At 44.2% G+C, this 15444-nt stretch overlaps 1 protein-coding gene across 4 annotated transcripts in view; it reads right to left on the bottom strand.

Moving 5' to 3' along the window:
* Positions 1 to 10850, bottom strand: part of DCX (doublecortin) — an 82966-nt gene extending 72116 nt beyond the window's left edge. For 3 of the 4 annotated variants that reach the window (XM_068152003.1, XM_068152005.1, XM_068152006.1), the window contains exons 1-2: positions 10743 to 10850; positions 8800 to 9190 (exon numbers count right to left, since the gene is read on the bottom strand). In XM_068152003.1, coding sequence (XP_068008104.1) covers positions 8800 to 9163 — 364 coding nt within the window. In that variant the 5' untranslated portion in view covers positions 9164 to 9190; positions 10743 to 10850. Of the gene's footprint in view, positions 1 to 8799; positions 9191 to 10052; positions 10116 to 10742 lie in introns of those variants that run through there. The other variant, XM_068152004.1, reaches the window with a different exon arrangement.
* Positions 10851 to 15444: the final 4594 nt, after the last annotated feature.

The following is a 15444-nucleotide window of genomic DNA, read 5'->3' as shown; positions in this document are numbered from 1 at the left end:
TGTCCATAGTCATCCTTCTGGTGACTAGGGTACTTGGTTGCATGGTTTAGTTGATTAGGTAGTGTTGGATGATGGGTTGGATGCGATCATCTTGAAGGTCTCTTCCAACCTGGTTTATTCTATTCTAAATCGCATTTGTGATGGAGGCACCGACACAATGCCTTCATAGAACAGATAGTGAGAGACCATGATCAGGTACACAATAAACAGAAGGTTTTAACAGACTTAGACAATGGTCTGTGTAGTATTTGTGTTCTTATCACTGCTGAATCTTTGATGCCACTCACAACCATAGAAAATATGCAGGATGATAACATTTTTTTTTTTTAACCTTAACTTTGTACCCAGCTTTCATAAAGTATGGAATGGGTTGTCCAGGGAGGTGGTCGAGGCCCCGTCCCTGGGGGTGTTTAAGAGCAGGCTGGATGAGGCTCTGGCCAGCCTGATCTAGTGTGGGGTGTCCCTGCCCATGGCAGGGGGGTTGGAACTAGATGATCCTTGTGGTCCCTTCCAACCCTGAATGAAACTATGAAACTATGAATACATGGTAGAGAATACATTCTTGTTAGTAAGTCATGATAAAGCCCTTCCATATCCTATCCAAAATTAGTTTCAAGTTTTGCCTGTAACTTAGGGGACCCTGTCTAAGGCTGTTTACATCACTAACTGCAGCTTCTCTCTGTCTTCCCCATTGCATAAAATGATCAAAATAATTTTCAGCAGGAAGCAGATATCCTGTTGTCCCATCTGAAGATGGAAGAGAAATACGGAAAGCAGAAAAAAAACTGTACAGGTTCATGCAGAACACTGCCAGTTGGGCATTTTATCAACCAGTGTACCCCAGACTAACACAATAATCCCTACAGGAGGTTCTGGCTGGTTGAATGAACAATAAAATTCTCAATTTGAGGCATGCATTCTGTCAGCAGAAGCCCTCAATAAATTGACCCATAGCTGATTCTCCTTCATTCCTTACATATCTTGAATTTGACTCAGTAGAAGCATAAAGACAGCCCACAGAGTACTATACATGAAAAAGAATTCCCACCAGAGATATTGTTTTCCAGAAGCATGGAATACTTTAAGCCTTTCTGATTAATAAATGATAAGTTGTGGTTTGTTCATCTGCTTTGGCCAAGCAGCACCTGGTGCAGAGAGGCCCACACTTCTGTCTTACAGCTAGAGTTTGAAATGATCACAGGGACTCAGCCCTCCCACGAACCTGAGACCAGCCCCCAGCCCATAATACCTGGAGTGCAGAGCCTGTAAAAGCATGCTCAGCAGAACTGTAGCATTATCCTTTGAGAAAACAGACTTCTGTGTTTAAATGCAACTCTAGGAATAAGTGATTTGAATCCCACTCTCATCCCTGCCCCTATGGAAGCTTCTCCCCTCACCTGCACCTCTGCTTCCCTGCCTGTAAAATAGAAGTATCAATATCTGCTACTGAAGAGCTTGACTTTCATCTGTGTTTATGTAATATTTTGGGAGAGAAGATGCACAATGAAAGGAAGTATATATCTGTGCTATATTCTATAGATAGATATAGAGGATACCTCCCATTCATAAATTATCTGTTTTAAAGTAAGCAGAAGGGATTATTAGTCAGTTTGATAGAGTACTACTACTCTTACTTCCAGATGAGTCATTGGAAATTCCTCACTGCACATCACAGCTCTCTGCTGTACTTACCAGAGTATACACTGGAGGCAATAGTGCCATGAGGAAAATACTGTTCTTCTAGGCTTTGTCTCCACAAATGTGGTATTAGTTGTGCATTTATACACACTGACTATTCAAATTATGCTTACAGACACAAGCAGAAAATGTAATTTGCTCTTTCTCACTTTGTTCCATTTAACCCGTGTGATGGTTTGCAGCTAGCTTTAAAGGCATAGCCTGAAACTGTCACAACCCAAGCCCTAGCAAATATTTTATTGAATTCTAAAACTGGACAGAAGTTTGTTTGACACTTCAGAGTAGCAGATCAGAGTAGCAGCTCTTCTCAGTAACATTTCTGCTGTTGTAGCAGTGTAGCTCCAAGAAAAAGGAGTTTATCTTTCCTTCTTCCCTCACCTAGGTGTAACCTTGAGTTTTAATTTCAACTGATGTCTTCCCAAACTCAGTTTATCACCCTCAAACAACAGCAAAATTATCATTCAATTTCCATATTAAGGCACATCCCTTTTACCATCTGTCAGCTAGGAACATGTGCTGTTTCACTTCTCACAGCTGAGTTTTACCCATAACTTACCAGGAAGTCACAGAAGGATTGCACAAGCATGGGGTGAAGACCTGTGAATTTGCCAGCTTTGAACACAGAAGACCACAAAAGAGAAATCATAGGGTCAGTAGCACTACCATAGAAAGAGGACAGGTTTGTCAGTTTCTATGCTACTTCTGTCATTGCCAGGACTATAATGAAAAATCAAGGTGTAGAACTGTGCCAGTCAAAGAAATAGAACTGATAGACAGAGTGTGGCTGCAGAAGATGTGCACAGCATAGCAGAAGGAAAGGGAAGGAGGTGGATATGAGATTGTCCAAAGCAAAAGAAGTAGCTCCAAGAGGTATGTTGCTTCCCAGCCCTAAGTGTAAAAATCTCTCTGTGCACAAATGCTCTCAGGAACACATCTTTAGGCAGTGAGCAGCTGTGTACACATGCAGAAATCCAGCTGCAGGCAGAGGGAAGGTTTGATGAACAGCTATGTCATTATTTTCTAACAAAATCCCAAATGGAAGCTTCAGACTCATGCATTGGGAGTGGGAGACTCACATCCATTCATTGGGAGTGGGAAGCTTTTGTAATAGTGAGAAGTGCCATCCTGACAAGACCAAACGTGCTGTGAACACCACCACACCATGGGCATTTCTGTAGTGCAGTGCCAGGTCAATGCCAGATGCCCTTTCTGCACTGCGAAGCCAAAGCCCTGCAGGATAATGTGCTCTTGTCATCAAGACAGTGTGCTCCAGAGGTGTCACAATTTCTATCATGCCACCAGACAGATGAGGCATTTATTTATTCCTTCCATCCTGCCCTCAGCAATAGATGGACAGACCGTAGACTTTTGACCTTAGTTGTCATCAGCATATTTGCCGTTTGAAGCCCTGGGTTGCAACACTGAATTACTGTTGCAACAAGTGCATTACACAGACTGTGCTACCAACTTGATAGAAGCACAAGGCGATTATTCAGCTCCTAAAGAAGGGATGATCTCAGCAAAGATAAAGTATGCCTTAGAGAAGGTTTCTTAGAGAAACTCTAAGCTCAAGATGAGCGTTAATCCTTCAACCCTCTTACAGCAGCTCCTTGTGACAATACTAAAAATGACAGGCTGTGCTTTCAAAAAAGTTATCCCTTCTCAGCATGCACCAGTAAATTCTCAAGTATGATGAACTGCAGGCAGAAGTTGCAAGAAAAATCAGGAAAGCAGGATTGAGGCCATTTTGAAAGTGTAACTGCTCATGGTTAGTCCAAAAACTCAGCTGTTGTAAAATTAAGATTGTGATGCTGTGCCCAGCTCCTATATTTTGGGGGATTGACTATGACTTCAGTAGGAATTAAGTGGATTAAACACCTCATAGAGTTCTTTACATAGGGTGTTAAAGTAGGCCTTTAGTTTCAAATGGACTTCCTTCTATATGCATAAAAAGGATCTTTCCCTGCCTCAAGACCTACCCACACCACATCAAAATTGACTCTGGAAGAGCTTTCTTCCTTTGGCTCTTCCACAGCTCTCTCTCTCATGAGAGAGAAGCACCTCTTGTTCCATTGAAAAAGTGAAGGAAATGCATGATTACCAAATCACCTTCAAAACCACATGATGCCTGTAAAGAATTTATGGGACCACACCAGTCCTGGTGTGACAGCCAGGATGTGCAAGAAAATAAAGCAGAATCACAAGGATACATTCACTACATAGGATGTAATTAGCCAAGCTGTCAGGACAGCAGCCATAGAAAACAATGCCACAGGTTCCCAAGACTTCATTATTGGACTACATGGATTTCAGTTTTCCAGGCAAAATGGAACAAACACGCATTGGCTGGAGTTTTCAATATTGTTCCTATAAACCCCTCAGTCCCAGCACACACCAGGCTCCATACACTCCAGGGTGGAGACCCTCCCATGATTACTTTAAACACTCCTGGACAAGATTTTGGAAAAGATTCCCCAGGACATAACAGAATAATAATAATAAAAAAATATTGGAAACACTTTCTGGAATATTTCACACAGCCCAGGAACATTTGCAATAAAACTCCACTGAGCAAAATAAAACCTTATTCCACTTTTTCTAGTGTTTAATCTGAGATAAGAACAAGTATCAGACAAGTAGCCCAGCACAGGACAAGGGCATAAATTCACCCTCAGATGGGCCCCCGGACCACTACAAAAGAGTAGCTGTGCCCTGCCCCACAGCCTGAGCACACCAGGAGCTCAGAAGGGAGGAGCTCTACAGCTTCAATTAAATACTGAGCCTTTAGAGCTCTAGTTTTAATCTATGCCTGTATTTCTCCCTTTACTGACCACATCTAATCCATGCTGCATTTGATGGGTTTATTTTCATGTTTATTTCTGACCATGACCATACACAACATGGGACACCTAACTCACATGAAATCAGCAAGTAACTAGAAGCAGGTTCAAAGTCCACTTACAGTAAAAAACCTGAAAGGTGCAAGTACCTCCAAACCACTGACCAGACCATGAAGAAGGCTCAGGAAGGGCTTCCACCTTTGTCTTCTCTACAGATTGAACAACCAAGTCAGACTGCTTTTTTGCATCTCAGTTCCTCACCAGTAATAACACCTTCTTCCACCTTGACCATAGTCTCCCTAGGCAGGAACTCTCCTTATACATTTAAACAGTGCCTTGCACATAGGACGCCCCATTTGGTCAGCACCTCTAAATATATTGTGATAAATGGCTAATCTTTACAAGTGGGAAATTTGTCTTCTGGGGAAGTGTTAGTCCCATCCTCCAGAGCAAACAAACCAGTCCTGAGATTAAGTCAGGGCTGCAATGGCTTCAGCAGCCAGGAGTCTACCTAGTGCCTTTCCCTCACTCTCAAGTTGCAGGTCACTCTTCCTTTCATTATGTCTAGAAACTGCTGGTGGGGCCACATGGGAAACCAGCAAAAATGTGGAGAGGACTAAAGAAATATTTTTTAAAAATCTTTTGTCCCACGAGGAACTCATTTATGGGACAATGGAGACAGCAAGTTGCAATCTGAGTTTGGAACACGTGGCCAAGAACGGCATTTCTTAAGCCATCTTTACTGCTGAAGTCAATGCATGACATCAGCTTCCTCCATTATCCAGCCTCCCATTCACAGAGCAATCAGAGCTTAGGCAGGGAATTTGCCAACTTGCCACAATGGATCTACAAGAACATAGAGTCTCAAAACAGACCAAGGAATAAGCCACCTTGTCCAGATGACAAAGGCAAAAAGACCAACAGAAACTTGGGTGATGATGTGATCTGTTCTAATACCAGCTTGTGTTGGGGGCTCCAGAGCTGGACACAGTACTCCAGGTGGGGTCTCAACTGAGCAGAGTGGGGAGAATCACTTCCCTCAACCTTATGAGTGAGAGGAGGGAGACAAGAATTATCAGACAGGTAGATTAGACAGAAAGTCATTGGGAGACAGCCAGCCCTCTGGTTCAGAAGGCAGCATGGAGAAAACAGCCAGTGATAGGTGAGGAAGAACTCATCAGGCAACAAAACCCACCTATGTGACAGAGTCCTGGTGGGCTTCCAAAACAGGAACAAGAGAGGAACATCTTGACTGGCAGGTAGGAGGGATGTGATCAAGGAGTAAGACAGAATTCACTTGATCCATCTTGGACAGACCAGGAAATAAAATATCCATGCAGAACCAAATGAGAACAACTCCAAATGCCCAGCAGGGAAAGACTATCAAGTCTGGGTCTGAGACCAAAAGGGTTATTTCCAACTCCCATTTATTTAGCAGCATACTGAGGGGTTTTCATTCACCTGAAATGTTTCAAAGATATTGCTATTGTACAATACCATTCTCTACGCTCCAAAAATATATTCAGACTACACCATATGAAAACATTTTCAAATCATGCAGAAGTAATCAGGTACTTAGAACATAATATGAAAACTCTCAGTAATTCACCAACTTTTGTAATCAAAATACTGAGGTAAACCTCTCTGATGACTTCTTTTCCTAACTTGTACTTGTTTAATGGGAGCTACAGTAATAAATTAGTCACATTATAGCAACCAGAAGTGGGTTTGCTACCTTCGATCTCCAACCAGAAAGCTAGTTTATACAGCAAACGTATGTGTACTGGTTTTGTATGCCACAGCACAAGAACTTGGAATTTCTGGTTTACCCTGCATGTACCTAGCACACAGTTACACGAACATCCAAGCTAACCACATAGCTTACACAAGGTTGGTTACAACCATGGCATTATAAAATCAAAAGTAATGTCATTTCCAGATTGTCTACAACAGATGTGTAGAAATATGGGAATAATGTTATGATTAAACTGTCAATAATAGCACACAGATCTACTTCTGCATTCTCAAGCACTGGATTCCTTTGTTTTCACTCTGATTGTGTTTTCCTAGCTGATGCTCTTATGAGGACACAGCAATAGAGATAATACTGGTTTTGTTTTAGTGCCACTTCCCCAGTGCTGTTTCCAGATACCATTTTAGCAGAACAAAGCCAGAATCCAAACACCAGCACCTCCTGTTTGCACCTTAACCAGTAAAAAAATGTTTTCAGGACCTAGCTACCTTCTTATCTGAAGCAAAACCCAGTGTAAAGCAGGCATATCAAACTAAAGGTTTCATTGACAAAAACAGGAGTATAAAAAGAAAAAAGAACTGCATTTTCTCCTGTGGAATTCTTCCTAGAGATTTACACAAAACCTAGGAAAAGCAGGACTGAGAGCTGCCATTAGAGGAAGGCTGTGGCCATATTAAGAGATTAGAATGAAACATGGCAGAATCTCTAAAATTAAGGGAGGCCACACCTCCATTTGACAGCTGTAACTGGGCTGAGAATAACTCCACTAGGACTGCATTCTCTCTCTGAAAAGCAGCAATTTCTTTACAGCAAAACTCCTCTATGGAACACAATATTTATTCTGTATGCTTTTTTCCATGAAGTATTTTAGGGGAACTGGTACCCCAGTTGGCAGATGAGGAATTATAGAGAAGAGATGCTTTAGTCAAGGTCACACAATGACTCACTGCCGACACTGCCCCTGCAGTTCAGTGCCTCACACACATCCATTGTCTTTAATAAAAGTGAAAAACTTGTGGATTTTCTGTAGTTATCAAACAGCCAGGTCACCTGCTTGGAGAAAAACCATCACAGAGCAGGGAAGAGCAACTCCTGTCTTGTAACAGTGTAATTGGAATATTCCAGGTCCAAACAAAGAAGGGAATATCTGAATTGCTCAGGGAGGAGAAAAACAGGATGTCTGTGGGTGTCCTCTGTGTACCCCACTCTGTCTCTGCCCTTAGCAGAGCTTGCCCATGGTCATGCTTTGGGCAAGGAGACAGAACTGGCCATGTAACAGTTTCATCCTGATGGCCCTGGAGAAATGCAGCCCCCATGGCCACAGCCCACTGCTGCAGAGGCAGCTGCCCAGGCACAGACAAGGCAGGCAGCTGAGCTTTACAGGAGCAAGCCAGTCCTCAGGCCACCTACTCTGGACAGGACTGATTTTTGATACATCCTTCATCCCACAGACAGTGACACTCAGAGGAACAGGCAAACTGACACCCTCCCTAGATACAGGGATACGCTCAGACCTGACTCACAGGGGATGCCATCTCACACTCCCCTACGAACCTAACACAGCAGCTCACCCCACCACACAGTCCCTGAAGAAACACTTCCCAAATTCACCCCCATTATGCCTTCCCCTGCCCCAAACATCTTGATACGCTTCCCTTCCATACAGACCCTATTTGCACCATCTTCTTACGCTCACACAGCCCAAGACACCTCTACACACTCCCTCAGCACAAACCAGCATACCCTGTGCATGAACCCTCTCAAGGAAAACCAACACTACACACATCAACCCCCACATTTCACCAAGTGCAACCTCCCCAAAACAACGTTCTCCATACACACACCTTGTTCATTAAGTGCCCCTGTAAAGCATAGCCTCCTGACACACCCCTCCACACACTCCTCAAACCCTTAACACCCTATCTTCCACACATCCACCTTCCACACATTGCTTGTACCCCAACACTCTGCTCCACACACACAAGTCCCTGCATAGCCCTGACCACACCCCTACACACACATTGTGCTCAAACCCCTCAAAACACCCCCATACACAAATCCCACCCACTCCCATTACACACACACTGCATAGATCCCCCAGCACCCCTTGGTTTTCCTTTCACACCCATCCACCCTAGTGCAAAACCCACATCACTCCCAGCCACCACCTGCATCCATTTGAATCACCCACCCACCCTGCCTGGACAGACGTGGGGACATCCTCAAGCAGCCCCTGGGGCAGTGGACACAGCCATGGCTAGGCAAGAGTATGACACACCCCTCTGGCTCTACATCTGTACCCGAGTGAGTGTGCTAGGGGACACCTCGGTGTCAGCCCTTGCACTGCCACCTTCGCCTGCACCTCTGCAGAGAGGAAGGTGAAAGGTTTAGCACAGAGGGTAAAAACATCCCCACATCCGAGGAATTGTGACCTCAACAGCATCCCCAAATGGTGCAGCCCCCTTCCCACCCCGCCTCCTCACTGCACCAGCCAACGATGACAATTACCTTCTTCCAGCTCATCCATGCTCCCGATCTTCCGCGAGCCATCAATGGTGTAAATGTAACGGACTCCCTGAGGCAGGTTAATGTTGTCGGACAGGGATCGGGTCAGGTCAGCCAGGAGAGCATCAAAACTTCGGAAGCGGTCAGAGGACACGGCATATACAATCCCCTTGAAGTAGCGGTCCCCGTTGCGATAGAAACGCACCTTCTTGGCTTTCTTCTCGTTACTCAGTGCCTGTAAGGTCCTGGTTCTGTAGAAGCTACAGTGAGCACTGTGAGTGGGGCTGGGCAACCCGTTCATCCGTGAGCCTCGCATGTTTCTGGACGCCTTGTCTCTTTCGTCAAAGTGTCCAAAATCAAGTTCCATAGTTTGGTGAACCCTAAAGATCTGAAGCTGAGCAGGAAGGAGATGAGGAAAGAGGGAGTGCAAAGGGGCCGGTTAGAGCTAAGCAGAGCTACAACTGAGAGAGCAAAACGACACTAATGCGAGAGCTGTGTCTGAAGCAGGACAGATGCATTTGGGAAGAGCCCCCTCCCCTGACCCAGATTTGTATCGATTCTGGGGACTGAGGGTAGGAGGGGTCCTCGCATTTTGAAAGGGATCCAAGTGCTGGGGGAAGGGAACACGTTTCCAGAGAGCTGTCTGCTCTTGCACCTGGGAGTTTTCAAAGTGCAGTAAACTGGGATCCGGGACCAAAGCGATATATGGCAATCACAACTCAGTCCCCAAAAACTCGGCCAAACACCAGTTGGCAATGAATTACACCTCCGAGCCTTGCGAGGTTTCCTTTGGCAACAGAAAACAAGGAGATCCCAGTAAGTCAGCCCTTCAATCTATCGAATCAAGGAAGGAACCAGAACGTCTGAATGTTTAACATTAGAATAAACTGGCATTTATGAAAGAATGGTCAGAGGGGAATAAGCAGTTTCTTTGTGACAGCCTGTTCAATAAGGGTTAGCAATGAGATCCAGCCCACCCTTCCCCCTATCCGCAGCCCCCTCCTAGCCCATCAATCAATTCCCAGGACCAGCCTACATCTCTAAGAAGAAATGACTGGAAAGAAAAAAAAAAAAGTCTGTCATTGAAATGAGGCTTCGGTAAGCTGCTTTCAGTCTGAACCTCCTCTGAATTGCATTCTGCTCCCCTTTAACGAGGAGAAAAGAAAGGGGCTATTGCCACCTCCCTTCCAGCCGTAAGTGATTTAATTGCTGGAAGTGCCCCTTTCCCAAGAGACACGCCGCCCCTGCTTGCTCACCTTTCATTGTTCTGAGCACGGGGGGCTCCCAGCGCCAGCCACTAGCACAGAAAAGCTGAGACGAGCTGGCATGCAGCAAGCAGGAATTTCTGCACCATTGCTAGTTTATGCTCAAAACAACCTATCTCCTGCACTACCCCACACACAAAAAGGAGGAGGAACCCCCAACCCTGCAACAGAAATACCCTTCCACTCCTCCAGCACAGCCAAAAACATGCAGCTCACATACGTTGCTTACATGTTAGCACAGGGCAAAAGGGGGGTTCACACCAGCACTTGGCAGCCAGGTATAAATCTGGGAAAAGCTGTTGCTATCTCTTCCCCACCCCTTACATCTGCCAGAGCAAAGCTTCTTCCCTCTATTTTACAACGTCAGCGTGAGCTGTGTAAGAAAAATCATTGTCCCCAATCTGCAGTACAGCAGAAGGTGACAATGCAGGCAATCTGCACAGAAACCCCAAAGATGAGAACCTTTTCCCCACGATACTGTTTGGGGTAGATTGAGTCTGGTGTCATGCACTGAACAATGAAACATCCAAGCAACTTCGGGAATGGATCAGAGGATGCGAGGCGTTTTGATTTTAAAATGAACTGCAGATGCCGTAAGGTACTGAGAGAAAGACTGCTCCTTTCTTTCTGACATCTGTTACTTTTCTGCATGCAAGTCACTCCAAAAAAAGCTCTACTCACCGGTTTTCAGCGCGCAGGGTGGAGATGCTGAGAGAAAGAAAACCAGGCTCACTCTGCCTTTGTTGTCTGAGCTCCAAGCAAGAAATTCCTGCCAGGGTGGATGAGACGCCTCCTAGGTCCTAGTGCCTTGTTCAATCCCTTCACGGTAACTTTGCCTCAGTGGTTTTTACTCTCATCATCAGTCAGCTGCTTGCAGTCTTCTCTGTTTGAGAATAAAATATCTGTTCATTCCACCTCTAGATGTGTTAATGGATAGGCAAACAAAAAGTTCAAAGGGGTAAGTTTCAGGGTGATGTTCTGAAGGGTGCAAACTTCTCCTTGGCTCTGTCTTCACCAAAAAAGCATCTGCCCTCACTGAAAAAAGAGCATAATCAGCCCGATGTACCAATATTATAGGATTACCAGTACACAGAGGTGATGGTCTCCTGTGCCTTGGGAAATCAGCTAAGGAAAAGGTTGCCCAGTGGAACTGGGCACGGTTCTGCTGCTGCACTGGTTTTACACAGCATTCATGGTTTACACTGGCAAACAGAAAGGGGGAATTCACTTGGTGGTTCTGCATGTGTTGCCCCTGAATAATTTTTCTTCATTAACATTGGACACAAGCCAAAGCCAGAGCTCTGAATCCCAGTTCATTCAAATCCCCAAGGGGTTCAGGACAGAGTAATTCAACACAAGCTTAACCCAACACATTCAATCTGGCTCATGTCCCAAACAAAGAGGAGAAATTTCTTTTCTGATCCCTCTGCAGGAGGACTCAGCTGTTAAAAAGTTGTACTGGGTTCTTTCACTGTGACAGCAAAATCTTTCACTTGTTTTCTGGGTAGAGATTTCTATCCTGCAGTTAGCAGAGCCACACCCCTAACCCCATTTCTAACCCTACTTCTGCTAGTCCCATCTTTATTTGGAAATGGGACAATATTTCCATCTGTAGAAGGGAATCTTTCCTAGCAACACTGTCTATTCTGAATGAAAATATCAGATTTTGTCATTCTGGCACACCACAGCAGTATCATATTTACACAGGAAAAATCAGTATTTATTCCAGCTTTGTCTGTCCTGTCCATGACGGTCTGGGCAACGCTGACACAAACGCACTGGAAGCTCATCTTCATTTGCCAGCAACTTCCACACATGACATTTGTAAAAAGCTTCTTATTCCCTGAAGCCATCATTTTATTCCAAGGCTCCTCTGCAGCAGCTAGCTGCTTCCTTATGTGATTGGTGGGATCATTACAGAGGACACCACAGATCTGTTCTACTCCCTCAGGAATTAGCATTTGAGAAGACCATAGAGAAGAGCAGGGTCTGTGCACTCTCCGGGGTGTGTTTCAGCAAGTCTCTGGCTGTAAATGTGAGAGGTAGGTGGGACTTTAAGCCTTGTCCTCCCCATTAGATCCCATTCCAAATTAGGTAAGATCTGGTAATAACTATGTGACTAATCTACCCAGGATCAGCAATTCTTCCCTGGACCACACTACTGCTGTAAATATAAATTTATTCATACTTCAAAAATGTGCCAGACACAAACCGGGGGGTGTGTGTGTGTGTGTGTGCGCGCTAAGTACAGTAACAGCAAAAACAGAGAAAAAAGACCCAAACTCAGCCTTTGTGGTGCACAGAACTTTGACAGATAAGGGCAGACTGTTTGGGATGATGTCTAAGGATCCAGATACTACCTCAGGGTACCACATACCCTGACAGGATGATGTAAACCCATGTAGTCAGTGCAACTGTACAACTTCTTCATCTCCCACTTTTGACTTTTATGGAGAGTTCTGAAGACAGAAAGGGGGCTCAAACAGCACTAACAGATGGCTCTTGACTTCTTTCCACATCTAAGACCATACCCGCTGGTGAGAAGATGAAGCATGTCTACAAGGATCTGTCTGCTCAGGGCACTGCCAGAAGCTTTTTAGAGCATGGGTACTCCCTTTTAAAAGCAGAATTCCTTCAGCAGGGGAATTGGTGTTTGCTCTTGAGCAAAGGATAAGGTTTATATAGCAAATGATGGCAATGCTCATCTTTGGTAACATCTCAAGTTATTCCTAAAAGGTGCCCAAATCACCTTCATACAGTAGCCCTTCTTTAATCCTGCCATGAAACAAGAAGGATCTCAGCAGCTGGAGCATTGTTGGAGGTGAAGAGCCCTAGAGCCAGATGGATGTCACATGTTCTCAGTGGAATCACACCATATTTGCTTCTCTTCAGATGGGAGCAGGATCACCTCACACGACAGACATTGGCTGAGCTATGCAGCAAGTCACAGCAATAAATAGTTCTTTCTTGATAAACACAAGGGCCTGTTCCTTACTTCATTGCTGTTGGTCAGGCACAAGAGCTTCTTTGCTGGCCTTAAGGAGTTAATGCTAGTCAAAACCTATTTACGTCAGAAGAAACTCACCCCCTGAGACACCATAATCTGAACCATTTTCAGCATTATGAGTGACTGAGAACTGGAAAGAAAATTATTCCCATCAATAATTTCACTTAGCTAAAAAGGAAAGAGAAATTTAGCTCTTCAGATGAAATTATCTGCTTTAAATCAGGTGAATAATTTTTCCTTCAGGAAGCCAACATTCAGACTTTGGCTTGTGTAACTAAATCTGTATAAAGATTTGTTTGTTGACATTGCTGAGCAACTGTTACAATCTGGAAAGGGACAGAGACAGAGTACATGTAAAAGGGATTTTGAGACTGGTTTGTGCTAACTTCCTCGCTAACTGGAAAAATCCAGTTTCTAGCATCATTGGGAGTTCAGTATTAAGTGCTCTTTGTCAATGCCCAGTTGTTTTGCTATACATCATCCTGACTTGTGTAAAAAATGACATCTGATAGCCCAGCATGTAAGTTAAGGTGATAAGCAGCAGAGGTCTGGCTGCACCACAAACGAGAATTCCAGAAAAACTTTAATCAAGTGATCAATGCTTTTAAAAGAAGTCTTGGTTCATCATTTTCAAGTCAGTCTATTTAGATGCATTTATTTTAACCTCTCTTCTTCTGGTCTGCTTTGAAAATGTCATCATGTCATTCCTGATCATTTCTTTCAAAGCTTTGCTTGCTGTCAACTTATACATCAAAATCCTCTCAAATGACAAATTAATGTTTCAGGGCTCTACTAAATCAAGGCACTCAAAACTGAAAGCCCATAAAGCCAATGTCTCAATCTTGACCCTACAGAGCAACAGGCTTTAGACCTGAATTGTCAGAAGAGGTGATAGTTCAAAGAATCACCCTATATCAGACTACAGACTTATGTCTCTCCTACATAATACTATGAGCTAATGAGCAACTGGGACTTGGCAGACTTTCCCCACATAACATTTGTTTCCTTTGGAGGTTTATTTTTACAGGGACCACACACATCTGAAAGTCTTTTAAATACTAATGCTAGTGAGCCAAAGTCAGCTCAGATGCTGGGGAGAGAAGGGTGAAGGAACACCTCCAATAGCATAGATTCACCACTTCAGGCCTTGTAACCATATGCAGAGGCTATTCAGATCTTGGAGTCAGAGGGCTGGACCTTTCTACAGCCTAAATCACTGGAAACCTCAAGGAGCAACAGGGGCAAAAGTCTGGGGAAGGAGGAGAGGGTGGAAGAAGAAACTGGGCTCCAAGGCCACATCCAGCAGCCCAACAATGTGGAGCTCCTTATCTGTGCTCCACAAGCCTCTTGGGTGAGGCTTGTCATTCCTCCAGACCGCAGAGGTTGTGCTGAGTCAATGCTGCAGACTTTGGCAGCTGCCCTCAATCTCAACAGATGACTTTGGTTTCAGACAAACTCCTGCTGAAATTTGGGAGAAAGAGGCATTTGCATCCTCTGAAGTATAAAGGAGAAGCAGGCTGCAAGTGAAAAGGCCATTTCCTGTGCTAATAAGCCCTTTGTAGTATCTGGAAATGATGCAACTCATAATGAATTATTGGATGAAGTCACTCAAGAGAGTCTCAATACATCCAAATACAAGAAAGCGTTAACATGCATCACAGTCATCCAAGAGAAAATATCTTCTGCACTATATTTCTACTGGCTCCATCCCCTCCCTACTACCAGCAAATCATCACAATCATTAAAACTTTCCCAGCTGAAAACAAATTCCCTGACTGCAGAAAATGAAGCATCCCACCCCAGTACACACCCCAGGATATCTCAGATAAATCCTGCCAGACCCCCTGAGTTCTACAAGCCAAATTCTGGTGGCATTTCAGTGGCAACACTTTCCCTTAACAGCTATTTGCAAAGCTTGCAGAAAACCATGGAAACGTCTGCCATGTGCCTATACCCTGGGGAACATGCAGAGCCTCACTGAGGTTGTCAGAACATTTTTGCTGACCAAATTATGTATGATATATGGTCTGCAAGGCTCAGCCATGGTCATAACAATTGTAACCACAAGAAATCCAGATGTTTCCTTTCTCTGAAGCTGTCCATGGGCTGCATCATAGTAGTTAGGAGCCTCATGGCCAAGAATTTAATAACTTCCCAGTAATTCCATTTTATACAGTAATTCTAATTGAATAGAATTGACTGCCAGCCTCTTTCAAAATACCTGCTAACTGTAACATTGGTTACAGTTAGGATGTTCCTGATGGAATTTTAAATAATGGAATAAAAAAAATCCCAAAGCCATCACAAGGGCTCATGTCACATTCAAGTTGGAAATGCAAGGTGCTTTCTTTCAAGCATAGATCCTGTCTGTCACTC

The sequence above is a fragment of the Melanerpes formicivorus genome, unplaced genomic scaffold (assembly GCF_026170545.1).
Source record: "Melanerpes formicivorus ecotype bairdi unplaced genomic scaffold, bMelFor1.0.p_v2 SCAF_22, whole genome shotgun sequence".
NCBI classification, from domain to species: Eukaryota; Metazoa; Chordata; class Aves; order Piciformes; family Picidae; genus Melanerpes; species Melanerpes formicivorus.
Note: the sequence above shows the minus strand (reverse complement) of the source record. Positions and strands in the feature narration are given on the sequence as shown.